Source organism: Oreochromis niloticus, linkage group LG17 (assembly GCF_001858045.2).
Source record: "Oreochromis niloticus isolate F11D_XX linkage group LG17, O_niloticus_UMD_NMBU, whole genome shotgun sequence".
Taxonomy (NCBI): Eukaryota; Metazoa; Chordata; class Actinopteri; order Cichliformes; family Cichlidae; genus Oreochromis; species Oreochromis niloticus.
The window spans coordinates 2203602-2222015 of record NC_031981.2 but is presented as its reverse complement, the minus strand read 5'-3'; the positions used below and the strand labels follow the sequence as shown (position 1 = coordinate 2222015).

At 43.4% G+C, this 18414-nt stretch overlaps 1 protein-coding gene across 2 annotated transcripts; it reads right to left on the bottom strand.

Moving 5' to 3' along the window:
- Positions 1–732: 732 nt before the first annotated feature.
- myo1f (myosin IF) lies at positions 733–18028 on the bottom strand. 2 transcript variants are annotated; one of them, XM_005451860.4, is made up of 29 exons: positions 17726–18028; positions 17480–17625; positions 13926–14054; positions 12744–12833; positions 12512–12606; positions 12312–12399; positions 12085–12174; positions 10387–10518; positions 10098–10232; positions 9731–9863; positions 9170–9366; positions 8957–9037; positions 8749–8835; positions 8554–8640; positions 7654–7821; positions 7479–7564; positions 7312–7393; positions 7126–7232; positions 6941–7039; positions 6703–6847; positions 5603–5717; positions 5340–5509; positions 3970–4115; positions 3575–3721; positions 3346–3494; positions 3157–3231; positions 2546–2753; positions 1853–2013; positions 733–1765 (listed from the first exon to the last, which is right to left on the bottom strand). In XM_005451860.4, exons 2-29 carry the CDS (start codon positions 17480–17482, stop codon positions 1689–1691), a joined length of 3282 nt encoding a protein of 1093 aa, XP_005451917.1. In that variant the 5' UTR covers positions 17483–17625; positions 17726–18028; the 3' UTR covers positions 733–1688. The 2 variants fall into 2 exon arrangements, with proteins under 2 accessions (XP_005451917.1, XP_005451918.1); XM_005451861.4 differs by having other exon boundaries at positions 17748–18028.
- Between the last annotated feature and the right edge of the window lie 386 nt (positions 18029–18414).

Here is an 18414-nt window from a genome sequence, read left to right as displayed (position 1 = left end):
ATGCATATTTACTCTTCTGGACAGTACTGTGACACTGTGATGCTGCAGTTTAAGTCTTAATCAAACCCAAGTGAAAATCAATGGGATCCAGTGTGATTTAGTTTTTTATCATATGTAGAAGTGTTTATGATCTGTAAAGTATAAAAAATACAAAATCTGACGCTTCCACCCCCACACACTGCCACACACCCCCACACACTGCCACACACTGCCACACACCCCCACACACTGCCACACACCCCCACACACACTGCCACACACTGCCACACACTGCCACGGTGATTAAATCTGAGACAGAGATGGGCTGTTAATCTCTCAGGGCCGTCATAATTTAGAGAAAAATAGGTGTGCGGCACCAATCAGGAGGCTTTGGCCAATCCAATTACTGCAGGCTGCGCAGCTTTAAACGAAGCTGCTGCTGCAGGTTAAAGATCTGTGCTGTGGCCTGTTCGCAGCAGCTGACTGGCTGATTATTATTTTGGTTAGATCTTTGCACAATCTGCGCATCTTTCAGTGCTTCCATGTTTATTTCCAGCACCTTGTTTATTCTAAGCTAGGAAGAATTAAAGCTGACAAAAAAAGGTCCAACAATGTGTACCTAAGTGAGCAGATATCATATTACTATTTGTAGGAACAGGAAATCTCTTTTGGGAGCTTTCTTTAGAGCTACGTTTCAGAACAGGTATAATATTATTGTTGCGAGCAAACATATCAAACTTTTAACAACTGAAAGAAAAATCTTTCTGAGGGAGTCTTTATTTTTCTCATTCACATTAAAAAATCCTGAACAAAATGACTGAAAGTAATCACATTATTTTACAAAAATCCACCACAAGTTGAAATAAAAATACAAAGCTGGCCAAAATAATCACATTCAAGTTCATATTAAAGTTCAACCATCTCTTTCTTCCTGTTCTGCTCTTCAGAAATGTTTTTCTAACTTACTGGCAACACAAAACAAACAAGTGCAAAAGTCCCCGAGGTAAAAACGTGGAAATAAATGTTTTTTTCCTTTTTTTATTAAAGTGAAAATATAAGAAAATACCACGAGAAATATCAGTAAAAAAAAATCAGAGTATAAAAAAAAGATAAGACTGACATTAAAATGTTGCTTCTCTTAATGGTTTTGATTTGATCTGAAGTTTCAGAGCAAAAGCATCATTTCTGGCAATTTCAGTATTTTCAAAAGTCTGTTTTCGCTCGATTAGACGCTTGTTGACTTAATCAAAAGAAGTAGTCGTCATTGATCGGGAAGAAAGCTTCAGGCGGATAAAACAGTGTAAACATCAGGAAGCGATGCAGTATTTTCATGCTGCTCTTCTGTCACGCCTTCACTCGGCGTAACTTTGAGTCGTCGACTGTGGAGTAACGAGTCAGAGGTGTTGTTGCACTGCCGGTGACGTCGAAGACTTCGCTGGTTTCTTTCTCAACGGGATTGTTTGACACCAAGACAAAGATGGAACCTGAGCAGCTATTTGCAGTTGTGCTTTAGCGATAATAAACTCAAGAGTAATCCTTCATGTGTTCTGCTTCTACGGCACGCTGCCGGGTAAATTAGCTGGGGCTCAAACGTCAGAGAGCTCGACCCTTTAAAAGCCCCGATGCATCCGTGAACAACTCGCAGGCAGTTTCTGAATGTGCATTACATCTGTTTATGAGCAAACACAGACACGTTTGCAAGGTTCTCATCAAATCTTTTCCACATAGTTACCCGGGAAGAGACCTTCCTTTCCTCCGATTCTGCCCGTCCACCAGCCTGACGCGTCTGCGGAGAGAAACGGTAGAGAAACACGTCATGAAACACTTTCAGTCTATCTCATCAATCTGCATCTCGTTGCTTTCGTGCACGCACCTTCTTTGACGAGATCGAACACATCATTGACCTCGAAGCTGATCTCATCTGTGTCTTGGCCGACGTACTGATATAACGCCCGGCAGCGAGGACCCTGAGGTCGAGGCTGCGGTTTAGGAGCAGGAGGAGGTCGCTGGGTGATGCTCCTTTTCCTCTGCTTCCTGTGACAAAGGGGAAAAAAGAACATCCTCAGGACTCATCCCAGTCCGGTCTCATCCATATCCCAAAAAAGCAAGACATCAGCGGTCAGAATAACAGACTGTCAGCTAAAAAACAAGCAAACATAAAAGCAGGGTGTTTGTGTCGTTGATATAGAGTCTTTGACTTTAACCAACACTGTGTGCCACACCCTGAATGGATTAAAGAGAGGCTGTCAGTGATCTTTCTCCCCAGATTTAAGGAATTAATGTGTTTAATCTCTCTCAACCCTCAACATTTATTTAACCAGGCTTTCTGACCCGCCTCTGAGTGCAGCTGGTAGGAACTACTTTGTTCCCAGAACATCCCCCCCAAACCAGCGAAACAGCATCTAGTATGGAAGAGACGATTCAGTAATTCACTTAGAAACAAACAGGTTTCTCTGCCTCGCTCTAACCTTCAGTTACTCGCAGGTTTCAGTGAGCCTCACCTTGGCAATCCCTTACAAACCACACCTTCCTTTCTTTTTTAATGCCTTTTTTTAATATGTCTTACCCTGACATGCCCTGATCAGGCACATTAAGGAAGTCCAAGTTTCGTTGGTTATACTGGTTTGGCGCTGGAGGTCGGGGGCCTCTCTGGGATCCCAGTTTGGGCGGGCCTCCCTGGAGTGGTCGGCCCTGCTTTTGCGGGGAGGAATACGTGATATCAGCTTGTGGGTTATGAGGACCTCTGGGGAATTTGGCTCCGCCGTTCTGATGCACTGAGGAGAGAGAACGAAACGTGTGCTTCAATAACAGACCAGCAGTACGATGGTAAAGACTCAGAACGGCCCATTTCAGTGTTATCAGTTATCACTGGTGCCTTTGCTGGTTTATTGTTTTACAGCTTCACATGCTGCAGCCATATGTCGTATTGAATGAGCTTTTATTTATGACCTAAACGTACAAAGTAAGCAATCGGCAGCTCAATAAACATAAAGTAAAAAGGATTATGATTGAAATAGCTGAAAAGTTAATCAAAATACAACAGAGTGTAAATACTGCAGTACTTTTTTATGTTTCAATAAGTACACCCACTCGTCCTATTTAGTTACTTTGAGCCACTGGAAGGGTTTTTCCACATCGAAAGGCTTTGGGTGGGATAACAGGTGAGTAGTGGCTTACATTTGGGGGCTACGTGGTTTCTTCCTCCTCCTCCTCCTCCACCGTAAGACGGAGGAAATGACTTCCTGGTTGGCTCTAATCAAAAGAAGGGACAGTTAGGATGCTTATACAGGCAGCATTTTATTTACTATTTAAATTTGCTGTTACTTTTGTTGAGTCTATGCGGCATCATGACTTATTTTAACCTACTAGAGGATTTGGGTAGACCATCTCCTATTGTGACAGACAGGGTCTTCCCTCCAGGTTTGAGCTGGGCCAGGTCTCCAGGGCCTTTCTGGAACACTACTATTCTGGTGCCTCCTCCACCCCAGCCCTCCTTCTTCACTCTGAACTCCAATCTGAAGCAAGAAGAACGAGCGTTAGTCACCCCTGTGTGTTTTTACTCGTGCCAACAAAGGCTGTGTGTTCCTCTACCGACCTGTCACCGAAGGAGATTGTCAGTTTTCTTTTTGTCACTTCCTCGTAGCGTTTGGAAAGCAAACTGAGGAACTCTGTTTTAAAGTTGGATTCCAGCAAACTGTCATACTGGGCTTCGTGGAGGACGAAGAAATCATCCTGTCTCGTACTAAGAAGGAGAAAAATACCATGAACTCACTCTTGCTGAAGTTTAAAAACAGAAAGAGGAAGCAGTACGGGCAATTGAAACACTGAAAGACATTCAAGGAAGCGTTAAAATAGCAGCAAGAAGAGAGCAGAGGATGCAGTTACATTTTTCACTTCAGTGCCAAACAGACTAGCAGCAGTAACAAAATACACAGGCTACATAAAAATGACAACTTTTAGTAATGAATGTCTGTTAAATTAGATACACACCTGAGAGAGACACTGCTGATGCTTCCAAACTCCATCTTCCGCTTTAGTACTTCCTTTATCTGTCCTTTCTCGGGTCCTTTCTTCACCTTCTCTCGGCCAATCAGATAGATGCCTTTCGGGGTCAGGATCAAATCTCTCTTGATAGACTGGGTTGAGGAGAGAAAAGGAAAGCGGGTGACTCTGGGGACAAGATACGATTCAATTCAATTTTACTTATACAGCAACAAATCACAACAACAGTCGCCTCAATGTGCTTTATATTGTAAGGTAGACCCTACAATAATACATACAGAGAAAAACCCAACAATCATATGACCCCCTATGAGCAGCACTTTGGCGACAGTGGGAAGGAAAAACTCCCTTTTAACAGGAAGAAACCTCCGGCAGAGCCAGGCTCAGGGAGACAACAGCTACAGAGGACAAAGCACATTTTTTCTGAAGTCGACAACAAGCAAGAAAGCGTGAATTTAATTTCTTTTATAAGTCTTTTAAGGTCTTATTGTTGAAGAAACTCAACATAGAGTACGTTGCCAAACTTTTGAGCCACCCTTCATTTCCTTATTTTTATCAAACTGGTCGTGAGCAATAGTTTTCCAGACTTTCTGAAGGTCTTTCAGTTGTTTTCTTTGGAGACTGGCTGCTTGTGCCTGACTGTTTTCAGAGAAATGCTTTTGACCTGTGACTCATTCAAGCTTGTTGAAACACATAACACATAAAAATGTCTTTTATCAAGTTTTGAAAAATGCCTGAGATAACACAGTTTGATGGGCATAAAATAGTGAGGTGTGCAACGTGTCCTTAAAAAAAATTGAGGATCTGGACAATGAATGCACAAATGTACCACCAGATTTTATCCATCATGAAACACTGTCTGCAAAGCTTTCGATTGACAGTGGCTTCATGTTTGAGGATGACAATGATCCAAACTGTCAATACGGTAAAAAGCATACCTGCTCTGCTCTGGACATAATAGAACATGATCAGTCGTGGACTGGCCTCCCCAGAGCCTCGACCGCAACACTGCTGAAGCAGTGTGTGATCATGTTGATGGAGAACAGAACAAATGACGGCCAACATCCGAAGAAGAGCTTTGAATGTCCTTCATGAAGCCAAGAAAAAGAGCTATTCCTGGAGACTACTTAAAGAAAGCTGCCCGGGATAATTCGGGTTGAAGAATAAAGGTGGTCACAGTAAACTTTCAAGCTTGTTAGAATGGTAAAAACTCACTTTTTGTCTTTTATACTATGTCCATAAATCACTACTTTCCTAGCAAAATATAAAGAAATGAGGGATTGGCTCAAGACTTTTGCACAGCGCTACAACTCTTTCCTTGATTGGACGAAACCAGAAGAATTCCCAAAGCTTCAAACCTTGAACCTGCGATCAAACTTGTTAACCGAATCAGCGAAGTCGACGCGCTCCCTCTTGGCGAGGAACTGCCGCAGCTCAGGCCTCTGCTCCAGCCCGAGGTAGTCGCCAACGAAGTTCCTGTTGATGCTGTTCTTCCTCCGCTCTTTGGAGTTGTACAGGATGTCTGAGGCTGCGAGTCACAAGGAAGGACAAACATTTATAAAACCAACTCAAACTCTTTGGTGCAACCTGTGCGGAGAATCTCGTCGTTCGTGTGACTCACCCTCTTCTCTCATCTGTTCGTACTTCTTCCTAGCGATGAATTTTCTCCAGGCTTTTTGAATGATTCTGGCAAAAGTGTCAAACTTCCTCTCTCTCATCTCCTCAAGCAGAAACAGCTGAAAGGCATATGTGCATGAGTATTTCTGCAAGTTTAGTGTATGTTGAGTGCAACATTTCTCTGGTTAGAGCAAGGTGACCTTCGATCCTCCCTTAGCTATGCTATAGGCGTAGGCTGCTTGGAGATTCCCAGGATGCACTTGGTGTTTCTTCTTCACTCCCCTTTTATCACTCTCTCCGTGTTTATGCACCGCTCTACATTTAATCATGAGTTATTATTCATTTCTGGCTCTCTGTCACAGTGGGTCTTTTGTCCCGTCTTCCTCCCCCTGTGTCTGTCAGAGGTTTCTTCCTGTTAAAAGGAAGTTTTTCCTCCCCACTATCACCAAATCCTTGCTCACAGGAGCTCGTCTGATTGCCGGGGTTTCCTCTGTATTTTTGTAGGGTCTTTATCTTCCAATATATATATTTCAATATATGCCAGGTCTCTCTTGGAAATGAGATTTTTAATCTCAATGAGATTTTTTACCTGGATAAATAAAGGACTAATAAATATAAATATTTTTTATAAATTAAATGGAATTAAAGTGGTTAATGAACCAGCTGCAGCAGCATTATTAGCTGTTGTCACGCTTGTTTCGTTGAAAAACACAATGGCAACAACATCCGCATGCGACAATGTCAATAATACACTTGCAAAAACTTCCCCCGACATCTTGCAGCTATGTGGAGGTTAGAAAGTAGCTGTGGTCTGAACTTTTTTTAATCTTTGAAGCTATTTCAGTGCCTTTTCACACTAACATTTCAGCGCAGCAACATTAATATCGTCCTGCTGAGATGAGTCAAAAAACATGCAGCATAATCTTCTCTGCCTTCATCGCAGCTTGCTCTTTACCTCACTGAGAGGTACGACAGCTCATGTCTTGCATGCAGTGTGAGCTTTTCATAGGTTTTCAGTCTTTATTTGTAAAGCTGATTATGTTACAACACTGGTTAGAACAAATATGCAACCTGAGGGAATAGAAAATATGAAGCGCTCCGTACCGATTCAGGGTTCTTCACGAAGACTTTGGTGCGTCCCATCTGGTACTGATCGTTATCCATGTTGACGGAGCGGAGGAGGTGAAGCACCCCCTGCTGCTCTGGACCTCTCCAGCACGGCCACGTTTCGGCTGTCAGAATGGCGTACCTGGATTTAAAAACACCAAACAAACAAATCACAGTGAGAGCTGTGTTTCTTTTTTCAGGCAGCGATTCCATGAACACACACGATTAAACTTACCTCATCAGAAATTTACTGAAGAGTCTCCGATATGCGAATCCAGCCCTTCGTACGCGGATGTTTTCCCGCAGTCCGAGGTATTCTACTTGATGCCTGACCCTAAAAACAGAGAGCGCCGCTGATCAGCAAACATTCCCTGTGAAATCTTTCAGAGTTGCTCAAAGCGTGACGGCGAGCATTCTCACCTGCTCTCCTCCCAGTCCTTTGGCCGCTTTGTCTCATTGGGTTTGATGCAGCGGATGTAATGCGGCGTGCACTTCATCAGCGTGTTCACCAGGTCGTTCGCTTGTTTCTGCGAGGGAAACAACAGCGTGAGATCAATGTGCTGCTGCACAAAATCAACCATCTTTGTTACAGATTCAAAAACTCACCTTGATCTTTGAACCTGCCGTGGTCGGCCTTGCTTTTTTATCTGTGTTGAGGTTTTCAGGGAACAAGCTACGGATGAAGTTACTAAAGAGACAATTTTTTAGTTAATACATTGTTTTTTTAAAATTACGCCTTCAGTGCAACAATCAGACCAGTACAGGAAACTCACAATTCACTGCTCTGCATGAGCTCGATGAGGTCGGGGAAGAGCACGTCCCGATTTCTTTCACAGAAGCCGTTGATATCATACGACACCTGCGATGACACCAGATATTTTCACTTAAAACCCCCCAAAAAACAAGTCTTTGATGTTTAATTAGCGCCACATCGAGCAAACACCTTACCTTCCCGGCGTAGTGATGTATAACAAAGCCGGAGTTCCAGCTGTTGAAATGTTCATGCGTCCCCACAGCAGCCTGCAGTTTCTGCAGCAGAGTGCCATCTGCACCCTCTCCTTTGGCATGCATGGTGGCACACACATCATCCAGCACGCTCATTATACCCGGAGGGTTCTGCAAAGAGACGATGGCTTTTTAGCTGCTTTCGCCTGCGATTTTGTTCTTAAGAGTTTTGATAACTTTCAGATAAACGGATAAGAAATATCTATTAGAAATGGATACAAATTAGCACACATGCAGTTATATAATACTAAATGTTTCGACATGGTAATCACCTGGGAACTTTTCATAGTAATGTCTGTGAACTCAAATTTAAATTAGAGGTCACACGTGTGTAGAGCTTTAATATGAGCCAGAATAGAACTTATATAAAGTTACTTTTATACAGTAGCTTGATTGAAAGTCTGATGTCTTTAGATCGCATGTAAATCACCATTTTTATTCATCCAGTCAAACACTTCAAACACACAAATTCATACAAGGGCATCAAACTGCAGCTCTCCACCAATGCCCCGTATGTCTTTTCTTCTTTCCTTTTTGGCTTTTGGGAATATCACATATTATCTGATTTACTGTGAAAATAAAGATCCTGAGTTTAAAAGATCCCCAAATGTGCAATAAAACTTTTCCAAAAACAAAACACAAATGTTACCCCCGATGTTGCTGCTACATCTTGGTCACGTGACCTGATTCTTCCTGTTGTGACCCCGAGCGCTCTGTTCTTCTGTTTTCAGGAAGCAGAGCACCAAACTCTCGCTGCTTTAGAGGCCCACTTGTTTTCTAATGAGAGGCACTTTTACGCGATCTGCATAAACCCTCCGTCAGTCATCGCGTTTATGAGCTTACCAGTTTATTTTCAATAAGGTCGCACACGATCTTGTTGTTGAAGTACTCGATGGGCGTCCACTTGATGCCCTCCTGAACATATTCTTCCTGAGAGACAATGAGAGCAAAATATCTGGTTTTAGGACATACAGTGAAGAAACAATCCGGTCCTCACCACCTGTGGAGTCAAATGCATGCGCTGCACAGTGCAGCTACCTGCTCAGCCTTCAGGGTGAGTTCGATGAAGATCTGTTGCAGTTTCTCGTTGACAAAGTTGATGCAAAACTGCTCAAAACCGTTTCTCTGAGGAAGCAAATACAACACAGTCAGTAAGAGATGAAACAAATCCTGCTATAAACACACATTTAGTCTTTTAGCGGATGTGTGCAAAGGTTAAGTATCTGGAAGTTATGAGAAGCCTAACCTGGAATATCTCAAAGCCATAAATGTCAAGTACTCCGATGCTGAATTCCTCATGTGGTTTCTGGATGGCTTTATTTATAGACTGGAGAAGTAAGGAAACGAGACAAATGCAAAGAGCAGATGAGGTGCGTGAATACTTGTCAGCTGAATTAAAAGCAAATGTTTCATTTTCTTTAGTCTGTTTTTGCTCAGCTGCATCATCAAGTGTGAATACCTCCACCAGGTAGTCAAAGAGGCGTGCATACAGCGCTTTGGCCAGGGCGTCTCGTGTGTAGTTGGCCTGCTCCTGGTTCAGGGTCACGTTAATGGACTCGGACTTCCCTCCCCACTTTGAATCCATCTTCCGGCTGGTCAGCTTGTCCTGCAGACGGTTGGGGTCGATGCCCAGCAGATAGGCGGGGAATGCGAGCACTGGAGCAAACCGAATGAAAGTTGTAGCTCAATCGTGCCAAAAATGGGCTCGTAAGATTCAGATGTGTTTTATTATGCCTGAAAATATATTTTGCCATAAGCAAAGACTTCCTATGATGAATTAATACTAGACAGAAGCCAAGGGAGGGTATAATTGCCTGCTTTGGATGTAAACACCAATTATCTACTGAGGCAGTAAACAGGGAAGTCATCTGTGTGTGTAGAGATTCTATTAATTTGTAGGGCGTGTGCCGGGGGACGACCTTTGTTATGGTGATCTCCAGCGGGAGTATGGCTGCATGTGCACAGAAGAGCGTGTTTGCAAAAAAACCTATGCGTCGGCGCGTGTGTGTGTTGCACTCACAGTCTGTGCTTTCCACCTGCCCATAGTTGCCAGCTTCTATGAAGCTAATGTTTCCCAGGTGGAGGATACCCGCAACGATCTGCAGCACCTGAGTCTGGATGTCACCTGGGATCCCAATCACCTGCATGGCCTCCTGAAGGACAAATCCAAGAAGAAAGTGTGACGGCAGCAGCTTCACCCGAACGTGAGGGGATGTCAAGCAGAACTACTTTACTTCCACATTTTTTTTCCTGCCAGCAATCAATGTAGACCAGCTAGAGCCACTATAATGGGTTTAGCTACAAAGTATTGATCAGACTTAAGTTTGCTGAACACCACTGGATCCCAGCTATACGTGTGAACAGTCCTTCAAACAGTGATAGCGTACCATAGTTTCCTGGAAGTCTTTGCTGTCGTTGGTCCCATCCACCTTGTATGTCCCGGACTGGTTGAGGTAGTAGTAATAATCAGGAGTCATGATGCCCAGGGCCTCTCTCTGCTGAGCGCTAGCTCCCTCTATCAACTGGAAGACAACAAAGCAGGCACAGCGGGAGTCACACACACTGGCTTCATTTTTGAATGTGGATCTTGCAGCTTAAGAGGAACTCTGTGTTTTTTATATCTTTTTTTAAAAGCAGTTGCTATTAATCTGCGGTTTGCGCTCGTCAGACTCTCACCTGATAGTAAATGTGGAAGTTCCTCTCGTTCTCGTTCTGGCTGACCACTCTTGACTTTTCGAGCAGAAAGTTTGATATTTTTCCACCATCTGGCTCCCCTCCTCTGCTGAACTGGATCTCAAAGTATTTCCCCTGATTAATGTAAAAATCAAAGTCAACACTTGGAGTTGAGAAACGAGGCTGCGAGGGACCCTGTCCTCACTCTTTATTGCAGATCAGTCAGTGTCAAAATTTGCTTTCAGGATGAGACAGTTCTCAAATGATGCGACCGTTTCCTAAAGATAAACCACTTCCATGTTCACTACATTTATATGAGTCAGAAAATATATGCGTGCATCTGACTGCACTCTCAGTACACAAGAGCTGTGATGGTGTACAAAGGGTAACAGGAAATATAACTAATTGCTCTTCTGATATCTCATGCTAAAGCTGCAGACATGCAGGTTAGGGTGGTTTATAGGTGTGATATCACATCATTAGGACCCTTCTTATGAGAAACCAGAATGATTGCAATAAAAATGTTTTTGAAGTGTTGAAATAAATGACTCACTCAAGTCATAATGAGGCTACAGGCACATATGTGGCTCTGCACAACCTCGCTCTGCCGGTGTCTCGGCTTGCTCTGCAATGCTTTGAGACAGCTGTTATTATTTACATGCTAATATTACCTAATTACCTTAAAAACATCATAGTACTGTGTTATTCCAATGGAGCACTTCCCTCTCACTCCTAGAATCTCCGAAAGTAGCTCAGGGGGCGGAGCCTTTAGGACTCTTTACATTGGTGCCACCTTCCAGTTTGGATTCAGGAGACAGACACACACGCTAGTTTTAAGATGAAAGCTTTGTTTTTTTTGATAAAGCTTATAGATAAAACTGAATCAGGCGGGTGGGGGACTTCCAAAAATACAATGAGCACTTGTTCTCCGCTCCCTTCTTTTCACTTCCCGTCTGTTTATGTGCTGCTACTGTTGGTGCCACTACACCTTGTCTTCCCTCCCACAGAGTTTGTTTTTCCTGACACTCCTGGTTCTACTGGAGGCCTTAAAAGGGAGTTCTTTCTCCCCACTGTTGCCAAGCGCTTGCTCACAGAGGATTGTGGGATTGCTGAGGTTATTCCTCTAATGAATAAGCTGATATTTAGCATGGGTACTGTTTATAAAGCTAACATCTTAGCTTTTTTACAACTAGCACACTTGGCAAGCTAAAACGAGTGCTCTTCCAGGTAACCTCGTGTGCTTTTGTCCCGTCTTCCTTCCCTCACCGCCAGCCGGTCAAAGCAGATACCCGCCCCTCCCCCAGCACGGTTCTTCCAGAGGTTTCTTCTTGTTAACAGGGAGTTTTTCCTTCCTACTGTTGCCAAGTGCTTGCTAAAAGGGTTCATTTGATTGTTGGGATTTCTCTTGGTTACGGTTACATTGTACGCTGGGGTGTAGATTTACCAAAGACATTTAAGTCAAGCTTAAAACAGTGAAGGATCCATAAATAGTTGAATAGTTGAAAGGGTTCAGATCAAGAACACTGGGCGTTTATTTGTGAAAAAATTATATGTGACTGCTGAACTCTTGAATGTTTTATTTTGGGCCATGGGGTTGGGTTTTTTGGTTTGGTTTTTTTTAAATGAGCAGGTAAATTACTTAATGAGAACTTCATAGAAAGCATCCACACCAGGTCTTCACGTAAAAAAAATCATACTTACAAAGCGACTAGAGTTGTTGTTGCGAACAGTCTTGGCATTACCAAAGGCTTCCAACAGAGGATTTGACTGCAGGATGATTTCCTTTACATGCTGCCACACACATGCACACAAACATTAACACAATACCAGACAGTGAAAAACCTCCACGCCGCACTGCAGGAAGTCTAAAGGTTTTTTGACTCATTTTGAGAAATTCAGACAAGGCGGAGCAAGCGTATGATCTGTACCTGCACTTTTGATCCTCCTCCAGATACTTTGGAAATGTAACCCATGATGTATTTGGCAGCCACTGTCTTCCCAGCACCGCTCTCACCGCTACCGCAGCCACGTGAAAATTAGCAGACAACACAACACAAAGCCATATTTTATTGTCAAATATACCTGCATGGCACAGCACGGGCATCATCGCGGGAAGCAGAAAACTCACCTGATGATAACACACTGATTCTCCCCGTCAATCATCATGTTTCTGTACATGTTGTCAGTCAAGGCGTAGATGTGCGGTGGATTCTCATACTGGGCCTGTAGAGCGAAACGGTTTGAGGTCAGTTTGAGTAAAACGAGCGTAGGGCAACAGCAGGCAACAGGAAGAACCTCTGCACCACATATGCCACAAGTTTAGAGAAGTCATGAGACGACGCCGATGAAAATTCACTTACAGCTCCTTGATAGAGTTCAATCTCTCTGTCAGTGAAATAGGGCATCTGTTTGAAGGGGTTAACAGATATCAACACAGGGCCGATGTAAGTCTGGAGAGGGCGGCTGAGGAAAGTTTGGGGATGATGCATTATATGGTTTAAATATGCACTTAAACAGAGCGTATGTACATTAGACGTTTAGCCACGTTTAGCCACCTTCAAATAGACCCCAACACCCCATCTTCTAAAAGCTTCCTGGGGGGCAGGTGTCACTCATTCACTTTGCACGTAAAACAGAAAAAAGACAAAGCTGGTACACGCTGGCACCATCAGCGCGCTCACCTCTTTCAAACACCAACACCGAGGCTGAAGCAAATCACAAATTTCAGCTGATACTCGCACTGTACAAGACAAGTCTGAACCAAAATGTCACGGTGACATCATTGCTGACATATATCACTCAAAATGCTAATGTCAAAACCTGCATGGTGCTCAACCGACCTGACTAACTACCCACGGGGCCAACCTGCCAGACGGAGGGAAGGGGGAAAATACCAAAGTCATGATAACCTAAATAAAGCCATATGTGACAGAACGACCAGTATAGTTATTTATCAGTTCACTTCCTTCCTGATAAGACTGGTAAGACCGCTGCATGCATTACCCAAGGATCCCATGTTAACACGAGAGTAACTCTAACCAAAGACACCGGACGTCATTAACAAACAGCCTCTAATCTATGCGAGTCATTCTCGAGATAACATCACCTCGTTCTCACTCAGGGATTTAACATGGATGGTTTTTTCCTCTAAATATGGCTTTGACGTTCAGCTGTGCTTTCAGAAGACGGAAGTGGGCTGTTGAGTCACACGGTGAACTCAGAAGAGGAAGAGTGAATTCCTTGTATTTATGCCCATATATGTTTGTTTGGTTGTCTGTGAATTTGTGTTTTGACCAGCACGTCTGTGGGTGGATAAGAAGACTTTGTACACAAATATGGAAGAAGGCCATTTCAGCGAACTTAACACTTAGAATTGGAGTTGATTTCTCACTTCATGCTTTCACGTTCGGGTTCTTTAGCGTGATTTAATGTGAAGATAGAGCAGATCATGGGGACGGTTCCAATAGAGGCCTTTAGTTCCCGTCAGGCTGCAGGTACGGTTAAATTACAACATCAAACACAGCCGGCAGCTTGTAGGATACAAAGATGTAGTCGTCCATGTATCTCTTCTTCAGGTTGTCCACGATGGCGTCTTCGGTGATCTTGGACAGGAGGACCATGTCGTCCACGCCGCTTTGCTTGACATTTTGACTCTGCCAGTGGTACTTTGCCTGAATCGCACAGCAGAGGAAGACTCAGTTAGTAATGACATGTTGCAATAATCTTTAAAAGGACATTTTACTCAAGCTGGGTTTCCTCATCGAAGAAACTACCACACGCTGTGACGCAGCGTAGCTCAGCTTACTCTGTGGCTGAGTGGGAATTTGACCCAGAAAAATAAGCATTTTGAAACAATATTAGTGTTTGTTGTAGAGACGATAGCTTTAGAAAGAAGTGCGGACATGACAAAGAAAGGAAGGAAACAAACAAACCAAAAAAGAAGCAAAGGAAGAAAGACACGTGAAAAAGGAAAACTGGAGGCCACCGATGAGCGAAGATTTCTAATGAAACAGTTTCAAGCGCACGACAAGCTTTGGCATCAGTAAAGCCAAGCTTTAAAACATAACTACCAGTGTGGTTATCATTACAGGAAGCTTGGGGCTCGTTACCAGGAAACTGGTCACAGATGAGGTGAGCTCATTTTCTAGCTCGGACGTTTTAGAGAAACTTCTTCTAATTTGCCTCAACACAATGCGACACCTACACAGGAGGCGAAGATAGCGATGAAGCGGATGCCCAAACTTCAGTAATAAACTGTTTGTTTTCACAGTTTTTCAGCTTAGGAGCGCTCGCCTCCTTGTTTTCTCACCCTGAAATGTGTTTGATGGGTGAAAGCTGGGGGAAACACAAAGGAAGTCTCTGGGACGGCTTTGCCTCCCATCCAAAGTGGGTGAAGAAGAGGTTGAAGGATCCAGCCACAGTTGAAGAACCAATCTGTCACTTGACCATCTCGGTTATGACCTCTTTGTTACTTGGTGAGCTTGTTGTGCTCATCTATGCCCTCGATGGGTGTCATCTCTACCTCTGTCTCTACATATCATGAAGAAAAGTGCTGCACATTGTAACAAACTGATCTCATTTCTTTGTGTCTGAGCATCACTCAGGGGGAAAGAAGTCATATTTCATTTGATTTTTTAACATCTTGCTGGTTTCTGGTTTCAATCCCTTCTTATGGAAAACAATAAATGCTTAATTAGCCACAAATATGAGCAAAACGTCTACTAACAGCTTCTGCTGATGCTTCATCAACAACAAGTTCATTTTTAGCTGATCATCATCATAAAAATAGAAACACAAAGTTTAATTATGAAACACTGTCAGGCTGCAAACTCTGACAAAGAAAGATGCATACAGATGCTGAGTGTGCGACGGGCATGATTAAATATTCGTGTCTTAAATAAGCACAGCATGTATGCGCTGCAGTTTAGTGTGCTTTTGTTTCTGAATTTAAATCCCCTGAGAGGAAAGAGCGGGCGGAAGTCACAAGTTTAAAGCTAATTCACGAGTCTCTTTTTTCTCATATACGTGTCAGTACTCACACCCTCTGCGCATAAATCATAAATCAGATATGACTCTGACGCAAATTCCATTAAAAAGACCCAAACTATGCCAAAGCTGGGGACTATTTTTAGCCGTGGATCAATATGAATTTGCCCTGTAATGACTGTTACAAATGAACGCGTCACGCACTCGGACAGTGCTGCTGGCAGGATGACTTCACAGCTTTGGTGCCTTTCAGTGACCTGATGACAACACGACTAGAAGAGAAATACCAGAGATCAGCGTCTCTTTAAATAGAACTCAAATACGAGATTTTTATGTTCTGCAAGATCAGAATCTGCGATCGTCTTTAATATTTTACTAAAAGAGATTAAAGGTTTTGATGTGGTGTTGATAACCTAATGACGCATCTACTGATGAGCTGATACACATCGTCGTTGCTGGTTAACAGATTGTTACACACGAGCAATTAGTGCGAGTTTGCCTGTTGTCCTGTCTCGATGGCAGATGGCTGAACCTGATTCCACTGGAGGTTTCTTCCTGTTAAACAGGAGTTTTTTCTTCCCACTGTTGACAGTTGCATACTAATAGGGGGTCATCTGATTGTTGTTGATGCTTTCTAATACTGAGGGATCTTTTCCTACATTATTAAAATGCAAAACATCTCGAGGTGACTGTTGTTGTGAATCGGTGATAACGGGTAAGTAGATGCCATTTAACTGAGATCAAATCCTCTGCTGCCTACAGTAGCTGACCTCCTTTAAATCTTACATCATTTTTAAACAGAGTTCAGGAGTAGGTTTGTAGGACTGGAGAGACTATTATAGAGGTAAAGTTATTAGTTATGTTTACACAACCTTAAACTCAACATTGTTCACCAGGAAGAAAAAAACATGTTCCTGTTTTTTTTTTTTTTTTAGCTGTGATGACATCACACTAGTCTTCAGTGAATGACTGGCCGCCTTTAACAGAAAGAAAAGTAATGCAAATATCCAACACCTTAAGAACCACAAACTACATGCCAGTCAGTTGCGGTGAGGTGTGGTTATCAGCAGAAGTCAAATCTCAAAAGCTTTCCACATCAAACCGGAACTTTCTGCACAGTTGTTTAAAGAAAGCAAGAAAAAGACGACCCTATGATGCATTTGACACTTCTCATAATTTATTTCTGTCGGCATGATTTTGTTCCTTTTCTTCCTTCGCCGTCATGTGTAAACAGGCGAGGGTGACACAGATTTGAAAGCTTTTGTCACACTTGAGATGCTAATAGATAAATGGCTTGGAGCCTAAATGTAAAGGTGGCGTGTAAACCGACAGGGAGCCGAGTGAAGCTGGACGTGCATTTTCACTCTCTTCCCTCTTGAAACTGCTCGTTTACCTCCATTTGTCAGATGTGGCTGCTGGTGCAGCTACCACTACTGTGCGATCCTGGATGTGTGGAGACCTTCTGTGCGCAAGGAGGAAGTGTTGTGACAGAAACTGCAGGCCTCTCCTGTAGTCCACTTCCCCTCTCACACCTCATTGCTGCATCTTGTGAAACCCTCTAAACTTTGTACATGCTACCAGTTCTCTTCCTGCAGCTGCCTGCAGCTCGGTCTGTTAGCCCCCCTCGAGTGCACCACCTCTTAAAATCCTCCCTTTAAATTCAAATTCATCTGTCTTTTCTGCTTGACTGGTCACTTTCTTACTCTGTCTACTATATTTAAAGTTTGTACCTGTGCCTCAAACTGAAATCACACAGCACTGCTTTGAGCTCGACTCTGTGAGAAAGTGAGCTTGTCCCTGAAAAAGAGGAAACATCACCCTGCTGCTGTGAAGGAGATGAATTCCCCTCAAGAGATCTTATCTCATCTCTTCAGATGCCAAAACTCACTTTAAAGCACAAAAAATCCTCCTTTGGCTCTTAAAAAAAGGAGAGAAGTGACATGAAATTCAGCTCCTGTGAGCTGTCGCACCTTTGTAAAAGAAAACTGACTGAAAACATACAAAGGCATCATGTTTCGCCCTTTCAGCCGAGAAAACAACAGCAAATAGGTAACTGAAATGTACAAAATGTTACAGCTGTTGAGAGCAGATGCAGGTGGTTGTACTGTACCATTGTTCCCGCGGGCCTCTCTCTTCCTCAGCCGTCCACTGTCCAGAGAGATGGTGTGGGGTTTTTTGCGCGTTGTAAAAAAATCCACAGGTTGACCTTAGATTGCTGCCATCGCACAACCAGGACAGCCAACAGCAGCCAGCACCCTACAAGACATCCAGTACAGCATTCAAAAACCTACTTCCTCATACTCCCACCGGCAGCGTGTGTGAAACAAGAACTGCTCTAACACACACATTAACTCACCACACGAAGCTCAGCCGCTTACTTCTCTATTCTGTGTTCTGTCATGCTTGGAGTCGTCAGACGGGAGGATGAAGAAATGACGGCCAGGTCCACGGCACAATTAGTCAGTCCAGTTTGCCTGCCGCACAGCAGGCGAGCGTTGACGGCAAGCGACGCTCATCCGCAGAAAGGGGATAGTTATCTTAAATCAGTTGCCAAATGATGGTGTTTCAGCCGTGTGTTAGCGGCTCCACCCAGGCTGTGGTTGCTTCATCAGTGTTTGTCTTGTCAGAGAGGCTGCTGCCTCCAACGCCCATAATAACAGACGGGTTCATTCAGAGTCTACTTTGTAGTGTGTGAGTGGAGGTGTCAGTTGCTGGTTTTCCTGTGTTTTACGTCAGCTGGATCGAGAGTCTTTAAAGCTCCTGCAAGATGCGCGTGCCAGCGCAGGGTCAGGTCTCATTCATTCACGGGCGGGTTCACGAATCTTTCAGATGTGGGGTTTCTCTGTGATTGCACCTCTGATTGTTTCTCATTATTGTCAGTGCGCTCCTTTTTTCGCTCCGTCTCTTTCTAGATCAGTTTTGAACACGTGTCGTTTAAAGTCACGTTTTTCTTAGTTTGTATTTAGTTTTGTGTCTTTGTGGTTGAAACTTTACTAGTGTGTTTGCAGCTGTTTTAAAACTTTTTGAGGTTGTCTTATGAGCCTT

Bases quoted from the DNA above. Each gene is read 5' to 3' on its own strand.
- myo1f (XM_005451860.4), bottom strand. The intron at 10,519-12,084 runs GTAAGTATGATT...TACATTAATCAG, and splicing joins ACAACAACTCTAGTCGCTTT to GGGAAATACTTTGAGATCCA. The intron at 9,038-9,169 runs GTATTCACACTT...TTACTTCTCCAG, and splicing joins TCTTTGACTACCTGGTGGAG to TCTATAAATAAAGCCATCCA.